The sequence below is a fragment of the Sabethes cyaneus genome, chromosome 2 (assembly GCF_943734655.1).
Source record: "Sabethes cyaneus chromosome 2, idSabCyanKW18_F2, whole genome shotgun sequence".
Taxonomy (NCBI): Eukaryota; Metazoa; Arthropoda; class Insecta; order Diptera; family Culicidae; genus Sabethes; species Sabethes cyaneus.
The window spans coordinates 31,054,009-31,068,381 of record NC_071354.1 but is presented as its reverse complement, the minus strand read 5'-3'; the positions used below and the strand labels follow the sequence as shown (position 1 = coordinate 31,068,381).

The window sequence follows — 14,373 nt, the reverse complement described above, 5'->3', positions numbered from 1 at the left end:
TCTTCAAGAACCCCACCGGCACCAGGAATAGAGGGGCTCAACGTGCTAGATGGCTCGACCAGGTTGAAGCCGACTTGCGTGTGTCGAGACGCGCAACGGATTGGCGACGAGTAGCCCAGGACCGAGTACAATGGAGAGAAATATTTGATACGGAAAGAGCATCCCCGGCTCTCGACTGAATAAGTAAGTAAGTAGGTTGATGACACATTGTTACTTGGGATGTCTTTGGTGACCAGTCGACTCGATAGAATCATGTCGAGCTCGGCTTCTGCAATGTAAAAATAGAACAGTCGAACACAACATCCGTTTCCTATACGTCTTTGGATGCCTCTTTCGATATCTCTTTCTGTGCCTCATCCTCTACCTCTTACAAACCTTTTTTGTACTTCTATGCTTCATTATGTAGGGGAGAAACGTCTACATTGAAACACTTTTTTATGCAAACATTTAACATTTAATTCCACAGGATATAAGAACTCGGGATATAAACTACTTCCAGCATAGACTTCCGGTTTCTAGACACATAAATTCGCCGTGCAAACTTATCTTGCGTGATGATTTGTGTGCTAGAAGGGCGCGTCAATATACTCTCCGACCTTATATGACTTGGGCTGGTTACCACATCCCTCATCCAGTCTTCGATTATTCGATACCCTGATGCTCCTTTCCCTTTACGATAATGATGGTATATGGCAATGTAATAAAATATGTGTTATATGAATATACATTATATGAAGATATATAGACAAAAACAGAACAATCTCACCAACAGTCCCTCGAATGGAATAGAGTTGCATCATTTGAGTTTACATGAGTGCTTCCATTACCCTATGAATTGATTTGCAATTCAACACAAAAAAAATTGTTAAAAAAATTTGCAAAGTTATGTCTCAGTGTCACCCACATCTCTGTGTCTCACCGTTGCCAATAAAAATGTTTTAACACTTATTACTATGTGATGCCACGCAGCAATTTAAATTTAAATTTAATATGTATTTTGTTGTTGAGAGTCCCTTGAAGATGATTGCAAAAAAAATTACTTTGATCCCCCCAAAACCGATTTTTGCTGAAAAATACATGAAAAAATCAAAAAAAAATCTCAAACTACATTATGCTTTGTAGGTTCACAAATTTCACTATGCATGAAAAAATCATGGATCTTGAATGTTTTACGACGTAGCTATTTCCGTTGACTCACTGTTCCTGTTGTCTCACTGTTGACTACTCTACCCTACTTCTTTTCGTGCGTCTTCCGATGCCTCTTTTAGGGCCTTCTACTATGGCTCTTTCTGTACCTCCTTCTATGTCCCTTTCTGTCCAACTTTTAAGCATTTTTGTGTGATTTTTTCGATGTCTTTCTGTACATTTTTTATACCTCTTTTTGTGCCTCTATCTATGCCTTTTCCGTACGTTTTCCTTTACCTTTCTATGCCTATTTCTGTACTTCGATTCGTGCCTATTCCCATGCCTCGTTCTGTGCTTCTTGCTAAACATTTTTCTATACCTCTTTCTAAGCCATGTTATGTGCATCTTTAGGTACCTCTCTCTATGCTTGCTTCTTTACCTCTTGCTGTGACTTTTTTGTACCACTTCCTAAGTACGCCTCTTTCTATAGGTCTTTTCATTTTTTTCTGAGCCTCTTTCTGTGGCTGCCCTGTTTCTCTTTATAAGTCACTTTTATAGCATCTTTCTGCGCCCTCTTCTAAACCTCTTTCTATGCCTCTTTTTGTACCTTTATGATCTTCATTGTTCCTTTTTTGTGCCTCTTTCCCTGACTCTTCTCTTGTCAGCAACAATTTGTATTTCATTGCACCTATGATGGATTTTATTATCAAAAATCGTTTCCAAAACTGTAAAAAATAAAACTCATATTGTTGATTTTTTGGGTTCTGTCTCTTTGCATGCTTTGTTTTGTGACTCTTTCTATGACTTTCTAAACCTCTTTCTGTTAACCCTATTATATAGGTCAAGAGGAATAACTCGACTCAACTCAATCACTGTTGAGTGAGTCGAGTGAAATGGTCGGATTATACAAGGCGAGTAATATTTCTTCACTGACCGGTCGATTCAGTCGAATTACTCGATAGGTTCATGTCGAGCTCGGCTTCTACAATACCAAAATAGACTAGTCGAACAAAGTGGTTCCTTCCTATACGTCTTTTAATGCCTCTTCCGATACCTCTTTCTGCGCCCACTTTTTATGATTTTTTGTACCTTATTCTAAGCCTTTTTGGTGCTTCACTAAAACACTAAAAAACAAAATGCTAAAAAATCGTTATGCTAATGCTAAATATAATGATCATGAATTGTATCAGAAGAGGTGTGTCAGATTAATTTTGTGTCAAATGGAATGCCAATTGGTTTTATGCCATATAGGGTAGCCTTGCCTTTTTCTAGCCCTCTTTATGTGACCTTTTTGTGCTTCTTCCGTTCTTTTATCTATGCACCTTTCTGTGTCCCTTTTTGTGCTACTTTCTGTGCCTTTTTCATGTTCTTTCTTGTACCTCTTTCCGTACGCCTTGCTGTATCTATTGCATGGCTCTTTCCATGCCTCTTTTTGCGATTCTTTTGTATTTCTGTTAATAAATTTTTACCGGCAATGACTGTTATAATCAGAATGCAGTTGTGACATTTAACTTGCATAACGATGGAACTATATTTCAATCGACAAATTAAATTATGGCGGAGGTTTAGGCCGGATTTCACGATATTTTATACCACAACATCGTTAACAAACATCGCTTGTTTTAAATATTTACAACTCTTGAATCCAGTATCGAAGAACAAAAACTTTTGAATAAAAACGTTAGTAATCTTCTTCAGCAGTTTAGGAAAAATATTTGGAAATAAAAAATCACAAAGATTAATATAGCATTAATATAGCAATACATTTTTTCAGCGATCTAGAAAAAATCGTTTTTAAGAATGGTTTTGCTGAAAATTTTACGCGCTACAGCCCGTACTCGATTATCCGAGTGTTCATTTTTATTTTCAGCCCGGATAATCGAATCACCCGAATAATCGAATCGTTATTTTTGGAACAAAATTTTTTTTTGGTATGTCAAGTTTTTTGACTTTTAGGTATCATAAATGTTTTATTTAGTATTGATCTATCTTCCCAAAAGTCAGAAAATTCCTTTCTTACGATTTTTTCCACTGATTTTTTTTTTGGTACAAAATTATTTTTTGTGTATTATGATTTTCAATATTTAGGTGTTATAAATGATTTTTTCATTATTGATCAATCTCCCCTAAAGTCATAACATACCTTTTTTGCAATTTATTTTTATTAATGATTACGATGATGATGATGATGATGATCATGATGATTTTTAAGTAACAAAAATTGATTTCGTTATCACAAGATTTATTTTTGTTTTGTTCGCCGACAAAAGAGATATTAGAAAATAATTTTGTAACTTTAGGGAGGTGAATCAATAATTGTCAAGTAAGAATCATCATGTAGCATGAAAATTATAACATTAAGGGTTAAAATAAATCATCGAAAAAAACATTTTTTTTTTTCACCCGGATAACCGAGTCTAAAAACCCAGATAATCGAGTCCCTGTTTAATCAAATCCCCGGATAATGGAGTCCGGCCTGTATTGCAAACTCTCAACAAAAAGCCAAAATATCTGGTCGAAATCATAGAAGCACTTAAATTATTGTTTTTCTTATTTGTCGATATTTAATCTCTTGATGGTGAATCATTCATGATGGCATTTTTTGTGTTCCTGAGTTATAACCAAAAAACCCTATTTAATTGAAACTTAGAGACGAAAGATAACTCAATTGCCATATTTTGAAAATTTAGTTAGGCGCGTGGATCTCTGCGTATTTGCGTTAATAAGAGAAATTGCCTATCAACTCAGACATAGTATTTTTCAAAATGGACTTAATTCATTTAGTTGTGCCGGATTGTGGTTTTAAGTATTGTAAACCAAACTTTAGAGTTTTATAATTGTTGTATTTACTGCAATAGTAAACTGCAAACAGACGAAAAAAGAACTTTTATAAGAAACCGAATAGCTTTTGAATAAAATGGTAATTATAATGAAAAATGAGATCTATCTGTTTGTGTTCTCGCTTCCAATTGATGTCCAATTTGCACAACAAGCCTACCAAAATCTGTCATAATCTACATCATTAGCATACACGCGAGAAGTAGCTTGCGACAGCAACGACGACGACGACAGCTTCTCGTCGTCAATATCAGGTGAATGTCAACAGCCATAGGCCGGTACCATATCATACCGTAAGGCACGGTGCTTGCTCCGTTCATAAACAGAGCTCAAAAATCAAATGTTTATTCCTCGATAGTATAGTAGTCAGTATACCCGCCAATTTGTCTGGTTTCTCTTTCGGCAAATTTTATTTATTTTCGCTATTGACAAGAAAGAAAAAAATGACACTCACCTGGGATCCGGCAGGACAATCTTCTTGCTGGCTCTGGCGGCCGGCATGCATTTGGATTTCTCCATCGCCATCAAGTAGCTGACATCGGCCAGCACTGCTTCGAGATCCGCCATCTTGCTGCTGGTGGTAACTTGTTTTTCGCCTTACTAAACTGCAGCAGCCGGACACAATTGAGTGCGGTTTTGTCCTTCTCACTCACTCGAACTGGAGTGTTACAAAAGGAAGATCATAAGCTAAAACTTGTTGATTGGTTGAGGTTTTCAGCTCTGCTTCAAACTTGCTCCGGGGAATGCTCAGCGGAGTCCAGCAAAGCTGCCACACAGGAAGGCAGTAACAACAGGTAGGTGTAAGGTTTCACAGAAAAAAAATACCCGGTGAACTACGATTTGTGCAAATTTGATTTTTCGTTTTTTCGAAACAGCTTCCTAAGTTAAACAAACACTATTGTGCATAGCTTCTGGTCTATGTCGAACTGCAATCGATGCCTCGCTTCGCGTAAAACACTGCGTTGCTTTCCGGTACGGCCGTAGATTGTGCTCTTACACGGCGCTGACTTTGTGTAAACACACCCCACGAGCAGACACAATCAATTCGGAATATCTCAAAAGAAAAGAGAAAAGAAAAACTTTCGGCTGGAAATCGCACGCTAATTCTTTGGCACTTGTTTATTGACACCGCTCGCTGGGCGCACGCGGAATCTCCGCTTCCTTCTCGCACTCCTTCTCAGCTGATTTTACCCCAACAACTGCTTCTTCAGCGTTGTAACAGCCGAATATGATGAGCAACAATTTTCTTTCTCGCTTTTAGCCAGCATAAACAAATGAATGAACGAAGGAATTTATCTGCTTGTTATTGAATAGCAAATGGCACACACTATACACATCCCGTGGGCCAGCCAGTAAGCAAACGAATATAGGCAAAAAATCAACACATTGCACGCTCTTCAAATGCGAATTCGCTCGCTCACACCACCGTCAGGTTTTTCTCATGAGTGAAGCTCTCTTCTGCTCATAGAACGAATTTCAACTAATGGATTTCGCGCACGCGAGATTACGAGTCACTCACGAGTGTCTCGCTGAGTAGACGGAACGCGAAAGTGACAAATCGTAATTTTTCTTTTGCAAAATTTCGTCTCAAAACGATATAAACCCACAGTCACGGAACGTCCTATATCGGCGAAGGTCTTTTGTTTGATGTTTGCTCTAGCACAATCTCGGTACGATCAAGTAACAGGAAATGTAACACCGAACACGATCCATTCTATATTCTCGACCGAACTGACCATACTACTCACGGAACTATAGCCCAAACACTGATAAAGCTCAGCCCCAAACCGATGACTAGTGTTCCATCGCGCTGTCAATGAGGAGTCTTTTATGCTCTTTTTCTCTGGCCTTCTCGCATCGGCCCACACATAGAGGCGCACGTATTCGTCTCACGCAACATCCACCGAACAGCCGTTTCTGCCCCCCACAACAGGACCGACAAGCACTTTTTGCGAGTGAGATTTTGTATCTTACTGCGTACACCGAAAAAATCCCACTCCTTTCAGCAGCAGCAGCAGCAGGTTAACGCTGAAGAAGAAAAAACTATTAACGCAAAAAGCGACCGCGATGACAAACGCAACCGGACGTCCAACTCGGGGACCAATCGACCGATCGACGACACTTCTTCCCCGAACTGTCCTAATTTTAATTATCGAATGATTCGACTAGCAGGATTATTTTCAGCTTTTTCTCCAAAGGAATCAGCGTACCCAGCGAAGAGATTGCTCCTCGCTCACTCTTCCCCAAAACCGCTTTTGACCGAGAAACGCAGAAGGCCCGGAAAACCGTCGTTTACCATCCGAACGCGACAAACTCTGCTCACTGACTGACTGACTGAACGTGAACTGACTATAGTGACTAACTCTGAACTGGTGCACAAGTGGAGACTACGACCATGGATTCAAAACCGACATGCACACATGTATGATGGCCAGCGGCCGTGGTGAGAGAGTGAGTGCCACCCCACCGTCCGTCGCCGAGCCAAATGGTCCACCACCCAACCGAACCGCCGCAGCTCCACTGCACTCCAAGGCTGTGAACCATTTCGCGAAATTTTTAACTTTTTGGTTAAAATTTGACAGTTCGATGGTTATTTCTCCTTGAGTGGTTAAAATCAGTTCAGAATGTGAACCATTTCATATTTGACAGATTGATAGTTTTTTTTGCTCAATGAGAGCATATAAGGTGAGGATGAAAATATTGTTTTTTCTGTCCGAGTTAAAATCGGAGGAATTTTTGATGTTCATTTGCTTTTATTTGATAGATAAAATTCATCTCATTTCAACCCGGGTTGTTTGAACAAATTTATAATGTGATAAGCATCCATACCAATGTAAAAAAAATCTAACGAAAAATCAGTGAAACTTGTCGAAGCTCTCTTCCTCACCTGTGCATATCTCATTGGCTCTCAGAACTTGGTTAAAACTAACCATGCTCCCGAGCAGGGTTATTTTCGGAAAACCATCGAACTGTCAAATTTTAACCAAAAAGTTAAAAATTTCGCGAAATGGTTCACAGCCCAAGCTCCAACCTTCACAAGCGACCCGTATCGTGCGAAATGTCATTTACTGTTGTGTTGTGACATTCGAGCGTTCGTTTTACTGTCAAAGTGTTTCAAGCTTTCGGCGGAGTTTCCTGTTGGGGCTAGTTTGAAGAAAAAGAAAAACTGAAACACTTATTTAATGCTAATTAATAATGCATCAGCAACAAAGCTAAAAATAATCATATTCATATTTAACAGGATTAAAATTTAAATTCAACATTTTTTCTGACGTTGAAGCCAAATCAGCATTTGTATACAATATTGTTTAAAGTTAAACCAACCGATCAAACGAAAATGACAAAATCATAATAGAATGAGTTCTAAATAACAAATTTTTATAACAAAAAATTCTTTTCTTCGAACATCTTTTCACAATTTGAGGTACTCCGACTGTTAACCACTGGCGTGCTCAGGCTAGGGTACATGCCCCACCTTCACTTTAAAATTTAATGTAAAACAAAATAATTTCTGTAATCCAGAAGTCCGATTGATGAACACCTCAATGGCGATGTCGCAGCAGGAGGCGGAACGGAAATTAACCTAGGAGCGCCCATGGAAGATAGTAATGTCCTAGCACCTGATCTCCAAGAAGTCAAACGAGAAATCGGGCTGCTGAAGAGCAATAAAGTACGCATCTCTGGGACACTCTCGAGTCCCTCCGAGACGCGGCGAGGGTTTAGACAAGGTGACGGTTTATCCTGCATGCTGTTCAACATCGATCTTGAGGGGGTGATCCGACGAGTGGGCATCGAAACGAGAGGCACGCTTTTTAGCAAGGATACCCAACTTCTAGGCTTTGCAGATGACTTCGATATCATAGCCAGGAACTTTGCGACGGCGCGGCGGAGGCAATCTACGCCAGACCGAAGACGGAGCCTAGGAGAATTGGGCTAAAAATAAATGCGTCGAGGACCAAATACAAGAGGCTCAAAGGAAACAAACACGGACGGTAACCGTTGACGACGACGAACTAGAAGTGGTACAAGAGTTCGTGTATTTGGGATCGCTGGTGACGGCAGATAACAACACTAGTAAGGAAATCTAGCGGCGCATCCAAGCGGAAAATCGGGTCTACTTTACCCTTCGTAAAACGCGACGATCAGAAAGCATACGCCGTCGCACGAAGGTAACAATGTACAAAACCCTTATTAGAGCGGTAGTTCTTTATGGATTTGAAGCCGTGACGCTGCTTACGGAGAACATAAGAGCCCTTGCCGTGTTCGAGCGGAAAGTGCTGCGGACGATATTTGGCGGAATACAAACTGAAAGCGGAGAGTGGCGGAGGCGTATGAATCACGAACTACAGGCACTGCTTGGGGAGACTCCTATCGTACACCTAGTGAAAGTTAGCAGGTTACGGTGGGCCGGATACGTTGTAAGGATGCCGGACGACAGTGCGACGAAAATAGTCCTCTTCAACAACCCCACCGGCACCAGGAACAGGGGGGGCCAACGTGCACGATGGCTCGACCGGATCGAAAACGATTTGCGACTTCTGAGACGACTAGGAAATTGGCGACGAATGGCCCAAGACTGAGTTGCCGGCTCTATGCTGAAGAAGAAGAACCCAGAAGTCCGCGGTTTTCAATTCAATCGGCCACTCTTTTTGCGACAGGTAAAATAATTGTGTAAAATAGTTCCAATTTGAAATCCCATTTCAAATCCTTTCAAGTTCAACTTCAAATCCAATTTCAAATCGAATTTTAAATCTAGGTTGCAGCTCATTTTAAAATAATATAGGTATGTAAATTCATTTCCGATTTTATGTGAAGTAATTGTGGAAAATTCCAAAAGAAGTCTGGAAATTATTTTCTATCCCAAGGATTTTTTTTAAATATTGTTTTCTTGTTTGTTAATTTCAAATCTTTTAATGATAAAATTTTCATGGTAACATCTTTTGTTGTTTCTGAGTTATGACCAAAAAAGTTTAGTTTTTCTGAAGATTTAAGTAATTCAAAGATGTATATCTCATAGTATGGAACACGGAACATAAAAAGGTGAAAAAGAAGAAATCATGCGCAAAAAAGGATACTGGACAAAATATAGAGAGGAAGTAAAATAACATAATAAATAACAGAGAGAAGGAAAAACGATAAAGTAAATGAGGACAACCTGGACAGAATAGGAGAAAAAACGGGAAAAAAGGAAAATAACGGGATGGAAAAGGAGCAAATCCTTGAGCTTAAACGTTCTTTCTAAGACTTGACTCTTCTTTATAAAAAAGCGAGAACAGAAAAGTAGAAATACAGAAGCAGGAGATAAAAAGAGAAAAGGTCGAAAACTGGGACCGTAAAACAGAAAAAAAGCCGAATCGGAACAGAAAATAACAAAAAATGAGACAGGAAGACAAGAAAAGCGGGGCTAAATACAAGGAAAACGGGATAAAAACGAAAAATAGAACAGAAAAGTGATAGAAGCAAAAAGATCGAGACTGAAGAATATGAAAAACCGGGACAAGAATAGAAAAAAATGGAACACAGCAGGAAAAAACAGCGGACAGAAAAAAGGAAACAACGGAGAGAAAAAGAGGAAAAACGGCACAACAAAAAAGGGAACACAAAGAGGTAAACAAGAGGGACCAAGGGAGTAACGAAGAATAGTGTGTGTGAGAGAGAAGAAAACCGATAGCGGGAAACGGGGAAAGGAAATCTAATGGCATATAAAAAAAAAGAAACGGAACGAAAAACAGGAAAAAGTGACAGTACAAAAACTAAAAAAGAAGCATAAAAGATACCAAATAAAAAGGTCAAAAAGGAGATAAAAAAGAAAAATCGAAAAACGAGAAGGAAAGGAGATAAAAAAAGTAAGAAATATACGAAAACTGGAAACGAAAAAAGAAAAATGAAACACTGAGAAAGTAAAAAATATAGCTGTTCCGTAGATAAAACGTTTGAGAGATCAAAACGAAAAATGTCAATCCTAAATTGCATTCAAATTTCATGTTCATGTCCGGTTTGAAGAAAAACTTCAAATACGGATTAGTCCGAAATCAAGTATAATTTAATACCCAATTTTAAGACAAATTAAAACTCTGATCCAATTTCCAGTCCAATTTCGATTCTAATTTGACGTTCTATTTCGAGTTTAAACTTTCAATCTAATTTTAAAGTTTGCGTCCAAGTAAAACTTCCAGTACAAATTTAAGTCCAATTTCAAATCCAATTTGAAATCTCTAATCTCCAGTTTAATTTATAGTAAGGGTTAAATGGGGCCCAACACAGCTCTAGCCAACTTAAGCCCCTACCTAGCGCCTCCACGTGCCGTTACCTGCAAATACATCAATTTGTATAATTGAGTAGCCAAGCTACGAGGTGCGGGGTCGTGTGGCTTTCAGTTCCTAACCTTACAACTGTAGTTTTAGGCAACCAGTGAAACGCACGACTTTATTTTCAAAAAATATATTGTTTAAACTAATAGTTATGCAAGACTAATCTATTTTCAGAGAGCGAAATAAGGCGCTATATCCTTGGCTAATTGCAACCTGGCTTCTGGTATAAATTCCATTAGTTCATCCCCGAGGGTCCGGAGTATCTCTTAAACTTTATTAGCAAAGCAAGCAACTGTAAATAATTCATTATCTAGGGTACGGGAGGGTATTTTCAGCCCATTAAGCGGTAGCCTAAACAATATTCAGGAACTACGTTGAAACTATATTTATTCGAGACAAGATTTTTATATCAGTTGATAGAATAATATTTACTGAATATCGGCATGTATTTTGGTCTTAATGAATTTGAGTTATAGTCGCGAGAAATTATGAAGTCACTGCGGCTAAATTGAGCCCATTTTCTATAGTGGTGTCTGTGTTTTTTAAATTCGACCGGCCGAAATAGCCTGCACAAGGATTAGATGTTTTTCAAAAACAGATCAAAAGAGAGACCGATGGATAACGTGTCGGTATTGCCTAGATACCGGCTCATTGAAGTTAACTAGTTTTACAGTGACAACAGCTTGCTGCTGGCGCTAGTGTATCATTGAATCGTACATATACATTAGCACCAGAAGCAAGTGGTCAATTACTAGCTATGTCAACACGATAGAAGAGTTTCAGGCGCAACTGCATCACATCTTGGTAGTAGTGTAAATAAAGCACCATATGCGGAAATTAAAAGCAAAATACTGCAAATTACCTGTGAATGAAAATTGATTTACATTTTCATATCAGACGGGAATTTTTGTGTTCTTCCGTGATAAAAAGAAGTAGAATTGTTCTGTGATAGCATATTCACAGCTGTTTAGTTTCTAGAATAAGTAAACATGATCATAATTGTGTGTTTTCCAAACCATCATCAAGAGCGGATACGCGTAAGCGATTGCTGCTGTTTTTTTCAGCCTGGTTACGTGCTAGTGGAAAACACGGTTTTAATGTTTATTGAATAAAATTTAGCAAATTACTTACATTTTTATGAAAATAGTAATAACACATTAAAGCCTATGAGTGCTACATTCGTTTCAGTATTGTTATATATCAGCAAAGATTTTATTTGGAAAAGCGCAGCAAAAAAAGGTAATGTATGCCGAATTCAGTAGCGTGCTGGGAATACCCTCCCGTACTCTACATAACGTAATCCTTCCATCTAATTCCTTTCCATAGCCGCTGGTCTCCAGTTTCGCAAATATACAGTTCTCGCCATATTCGGCTTGTTCCAATGGATCATTGAAGATAGTCTTTTGTTGCTCTTGAGTTATGACCGAAAAACTCAATTTTTCTGAATATTTATCTAATTCAAAGATGTATATCTCATGCCCCAAACTAGAGCGAACAGTTTCTTTTGCAACTGTAAGTATTTTTTTAGCTTATTCACAGATGGATTTTTGATAGATCTAGAGGTAGTCCCCCACCTGCTGCTCTTCAGAGAAAAATTATAAAAGGGAAAATGAGACAGAATGGAAAAAACGGAAAAGTGTGCGAAGAAAAAAGAAAAAAAAACTGAACCAACGGGATGGAAAAAAATATAAGAGAGAGAAAGAAAAAAACAGGCACGAAAATAACAAAAAATGAGACAGGAAGAGAAGGAAAACGGGGCTGAATATCGAGGAAAAACGGAAGAAAAAAAACGAAAAAGGGAACAGAAAAACGAGAGATTCAAAAAGAAAATCGGGACTGAAAAATATGAAAAACGGGAAAAAAGAAGAACAATGGAACACTGTACGAAGAAACAGCTGACAGAAAAAAGGAAAAACAAAGAAAAAAAAGAGTAAAAACGGCACAAGAAAGGAAACCCAAGTAACAACGGTAGCTGAATTGCAAGAGCAATGGCTGTTACGTGTTGGTTTAAGGCGATCTAAACCGCATAAAGTAAGCACTTAAATAGTGTTTAAATAAGCGATGTTTAAGCTACTTTAAGTTTTTCAAACCAGTTCTCTCCCAAAAGCTGATAAACAAGCTTAATAGCGGATTTTTCTGCTAAACAATCTGTTTCTAAACAGCCATAAACATCAAACCGTTTTACGGCTGCTTAAAGGTGTTAAAATGTAGAGTGGAAGCTTCCATTAGGCTCACAGCTTTCAAACTTTTTTAGGCTGCTTAAGGGTGTTGAAGTGGCTTTACAAACTTCTACCAAGTTTTCTTTCGGCTCACAGCACACATACTGTCAGATCATAGAGTTTCGCAATTCGGCTGACAGCAAAAGTTTATCAGTTATCGACATTATCAACTGCTACACGCTAGGCGGGCTAGGCTTCAGGTGTAAAGATATTCTCACTGTCTGTTCTGCAGATGCAAATGGGGCGGATCATACGGTGAGTGCTTATGGATCAAAAGATTCAATTCCTGGAAAAAGGCATGCATTATTAATTTAGCTAGCTTACTTATACGAATTAAAGTTATTCGAAATTAACAATATCGCGTTCGACAATGTAATGTTCACGGCAAAATAAAAATGACGCGTTCCATTTTTTTAAATTTAAAATAATATATTTTTGGCTGCATAAAGCTTTATGAAGCGTTGATTAAGCAACTGGAAAAGCAAATTTCAAAATTATTTCTCGGTCTAAAAATAGAATTGACGGTATTGCGCAAATTGGCTATTTAAAAACGCAAAAAAGTTTCCATTAAGTTTCATTGCAGCTTCGAAAGCAGCTATTAATTAGCCTGAAGCTTGATAAAATCACCAGATTTAGATATTTAAGAGCTGAAAAAAGGTTTTTATTTCTAAACCTAAATTATAGATCAGCCACAGGTAGAATAAAATCAGCTATAAAAGCGGTTGATCAGCCTGAAATGGTTATTTGGGAACACCAAGAAGTAAACAGGAGAAACCAAAGGAGAAAAGATAGTAAGAAAAGAGAAAGAAAAGAAAACCGATCGCGAAAAACGGGGAAAGGAGGTTGTCACACGGGGAGGGACGTTCCCGCGAGTATGAGACAAACATTCATTAGATGAAAACGAAGTGGAGATTTCGGCCCGTCCTTGACGGGCCTACAAACAGGTTCGCCATTCAGCGCAAAAGTACTACGACAAACTACTCCCGAAATCACCCAGTAGCATAAAGGAAATGCATCAATTTCACAAAAAGAAAAGAAAGGAACGACTAACTCTTAACTATTTTATTTCCCTTCCTCTCACATTCCCTCCCTTATGGCCACTTAATTCTACTTTACTTATCTGTTTAAATGTTGGAGTGTATGTTTGTGTATTTGGTGTATGCCCTGGCGCTGTCCTCCAAGCTGTATCTGCTCCTTCCGCGACTGTACGCTGGGCACAAATAGGCCTACGGCGGTACATAGCTGACGTGCCATCTTCAGCATTCGTGCGCATTTGTAGCAAAGAACAATTATTGTAACTATTATAGGCCTATCATGGGATCGAAAGAGGCTTTTAATATAGAGCTTGCTAAGCCCAGTGCAAAAGGCTACAAAAACTTATCGTTTATCACTCAAACGTATGTTTTTTTACCGGGGTATAACTGGGGGAAAACAAAAACAAACGTGTAAAATTAATGTATAATCTAACAAGAGCAACAACAAATCGCGCGTCGATGTGTGCGTACGATAAACGTCAGCAAGCTCAATTGCAACTAACACTTCGGCTGTCTAATGCTTGCTTACCCCAGCCCCACTTGTCTCGGTGTCGATGGTAAGCTACTCCATGATTATGCTCATCTGCCTGAGCTCAAAATCCTCCCGTGCAGCTTAGCGTCGCTTGATCCAACTAATGAATATATGGACTTTGTATTACAAAGTTTGTAATACGATAAACACTGGGCGTCTGCAGGCTAGTACAAATCGTGCTGACGACACTAACACGCACAGGCCGGCGATTCCCAGCCAGATAGTATTCACTTAGTCAAATTGACTCGGTTTGAACTACTAGCCTCGATAGGCAATGTGTGTACACCGTTAACAGGTTAACACTATCAAAATAG

The 14,373-nt window shown here is 38.7% G+C and overlaps 1 protein-coding gene across 1 annotated transcript in view; it reads right to left on the bottom strand.

Annotated features, from left to right (window-relative positions):
- Positions 1-6,255, bottom strand: part of LOC128738867 (G protein-coupled receptor kinase 1) — a 269,395-nt gene extending 263,140 nt beyond the window's left edge. Inside the window, exon 1 of the mRNA XM_053834320.1 lies at positions 4,418-6,255. Coding sequence (XP_053690295.1) covers positions 4,418-4,530 — 113 coding nt within the window. The 5' untranslated portion in view covers positions 4,531-6,255. The remainder of the gene's footprint in view (positions 1-4,417) is intronic.
- Between the last annotated feature and the right edge of the window lie 8,118 nt (positions 6,256-14,373).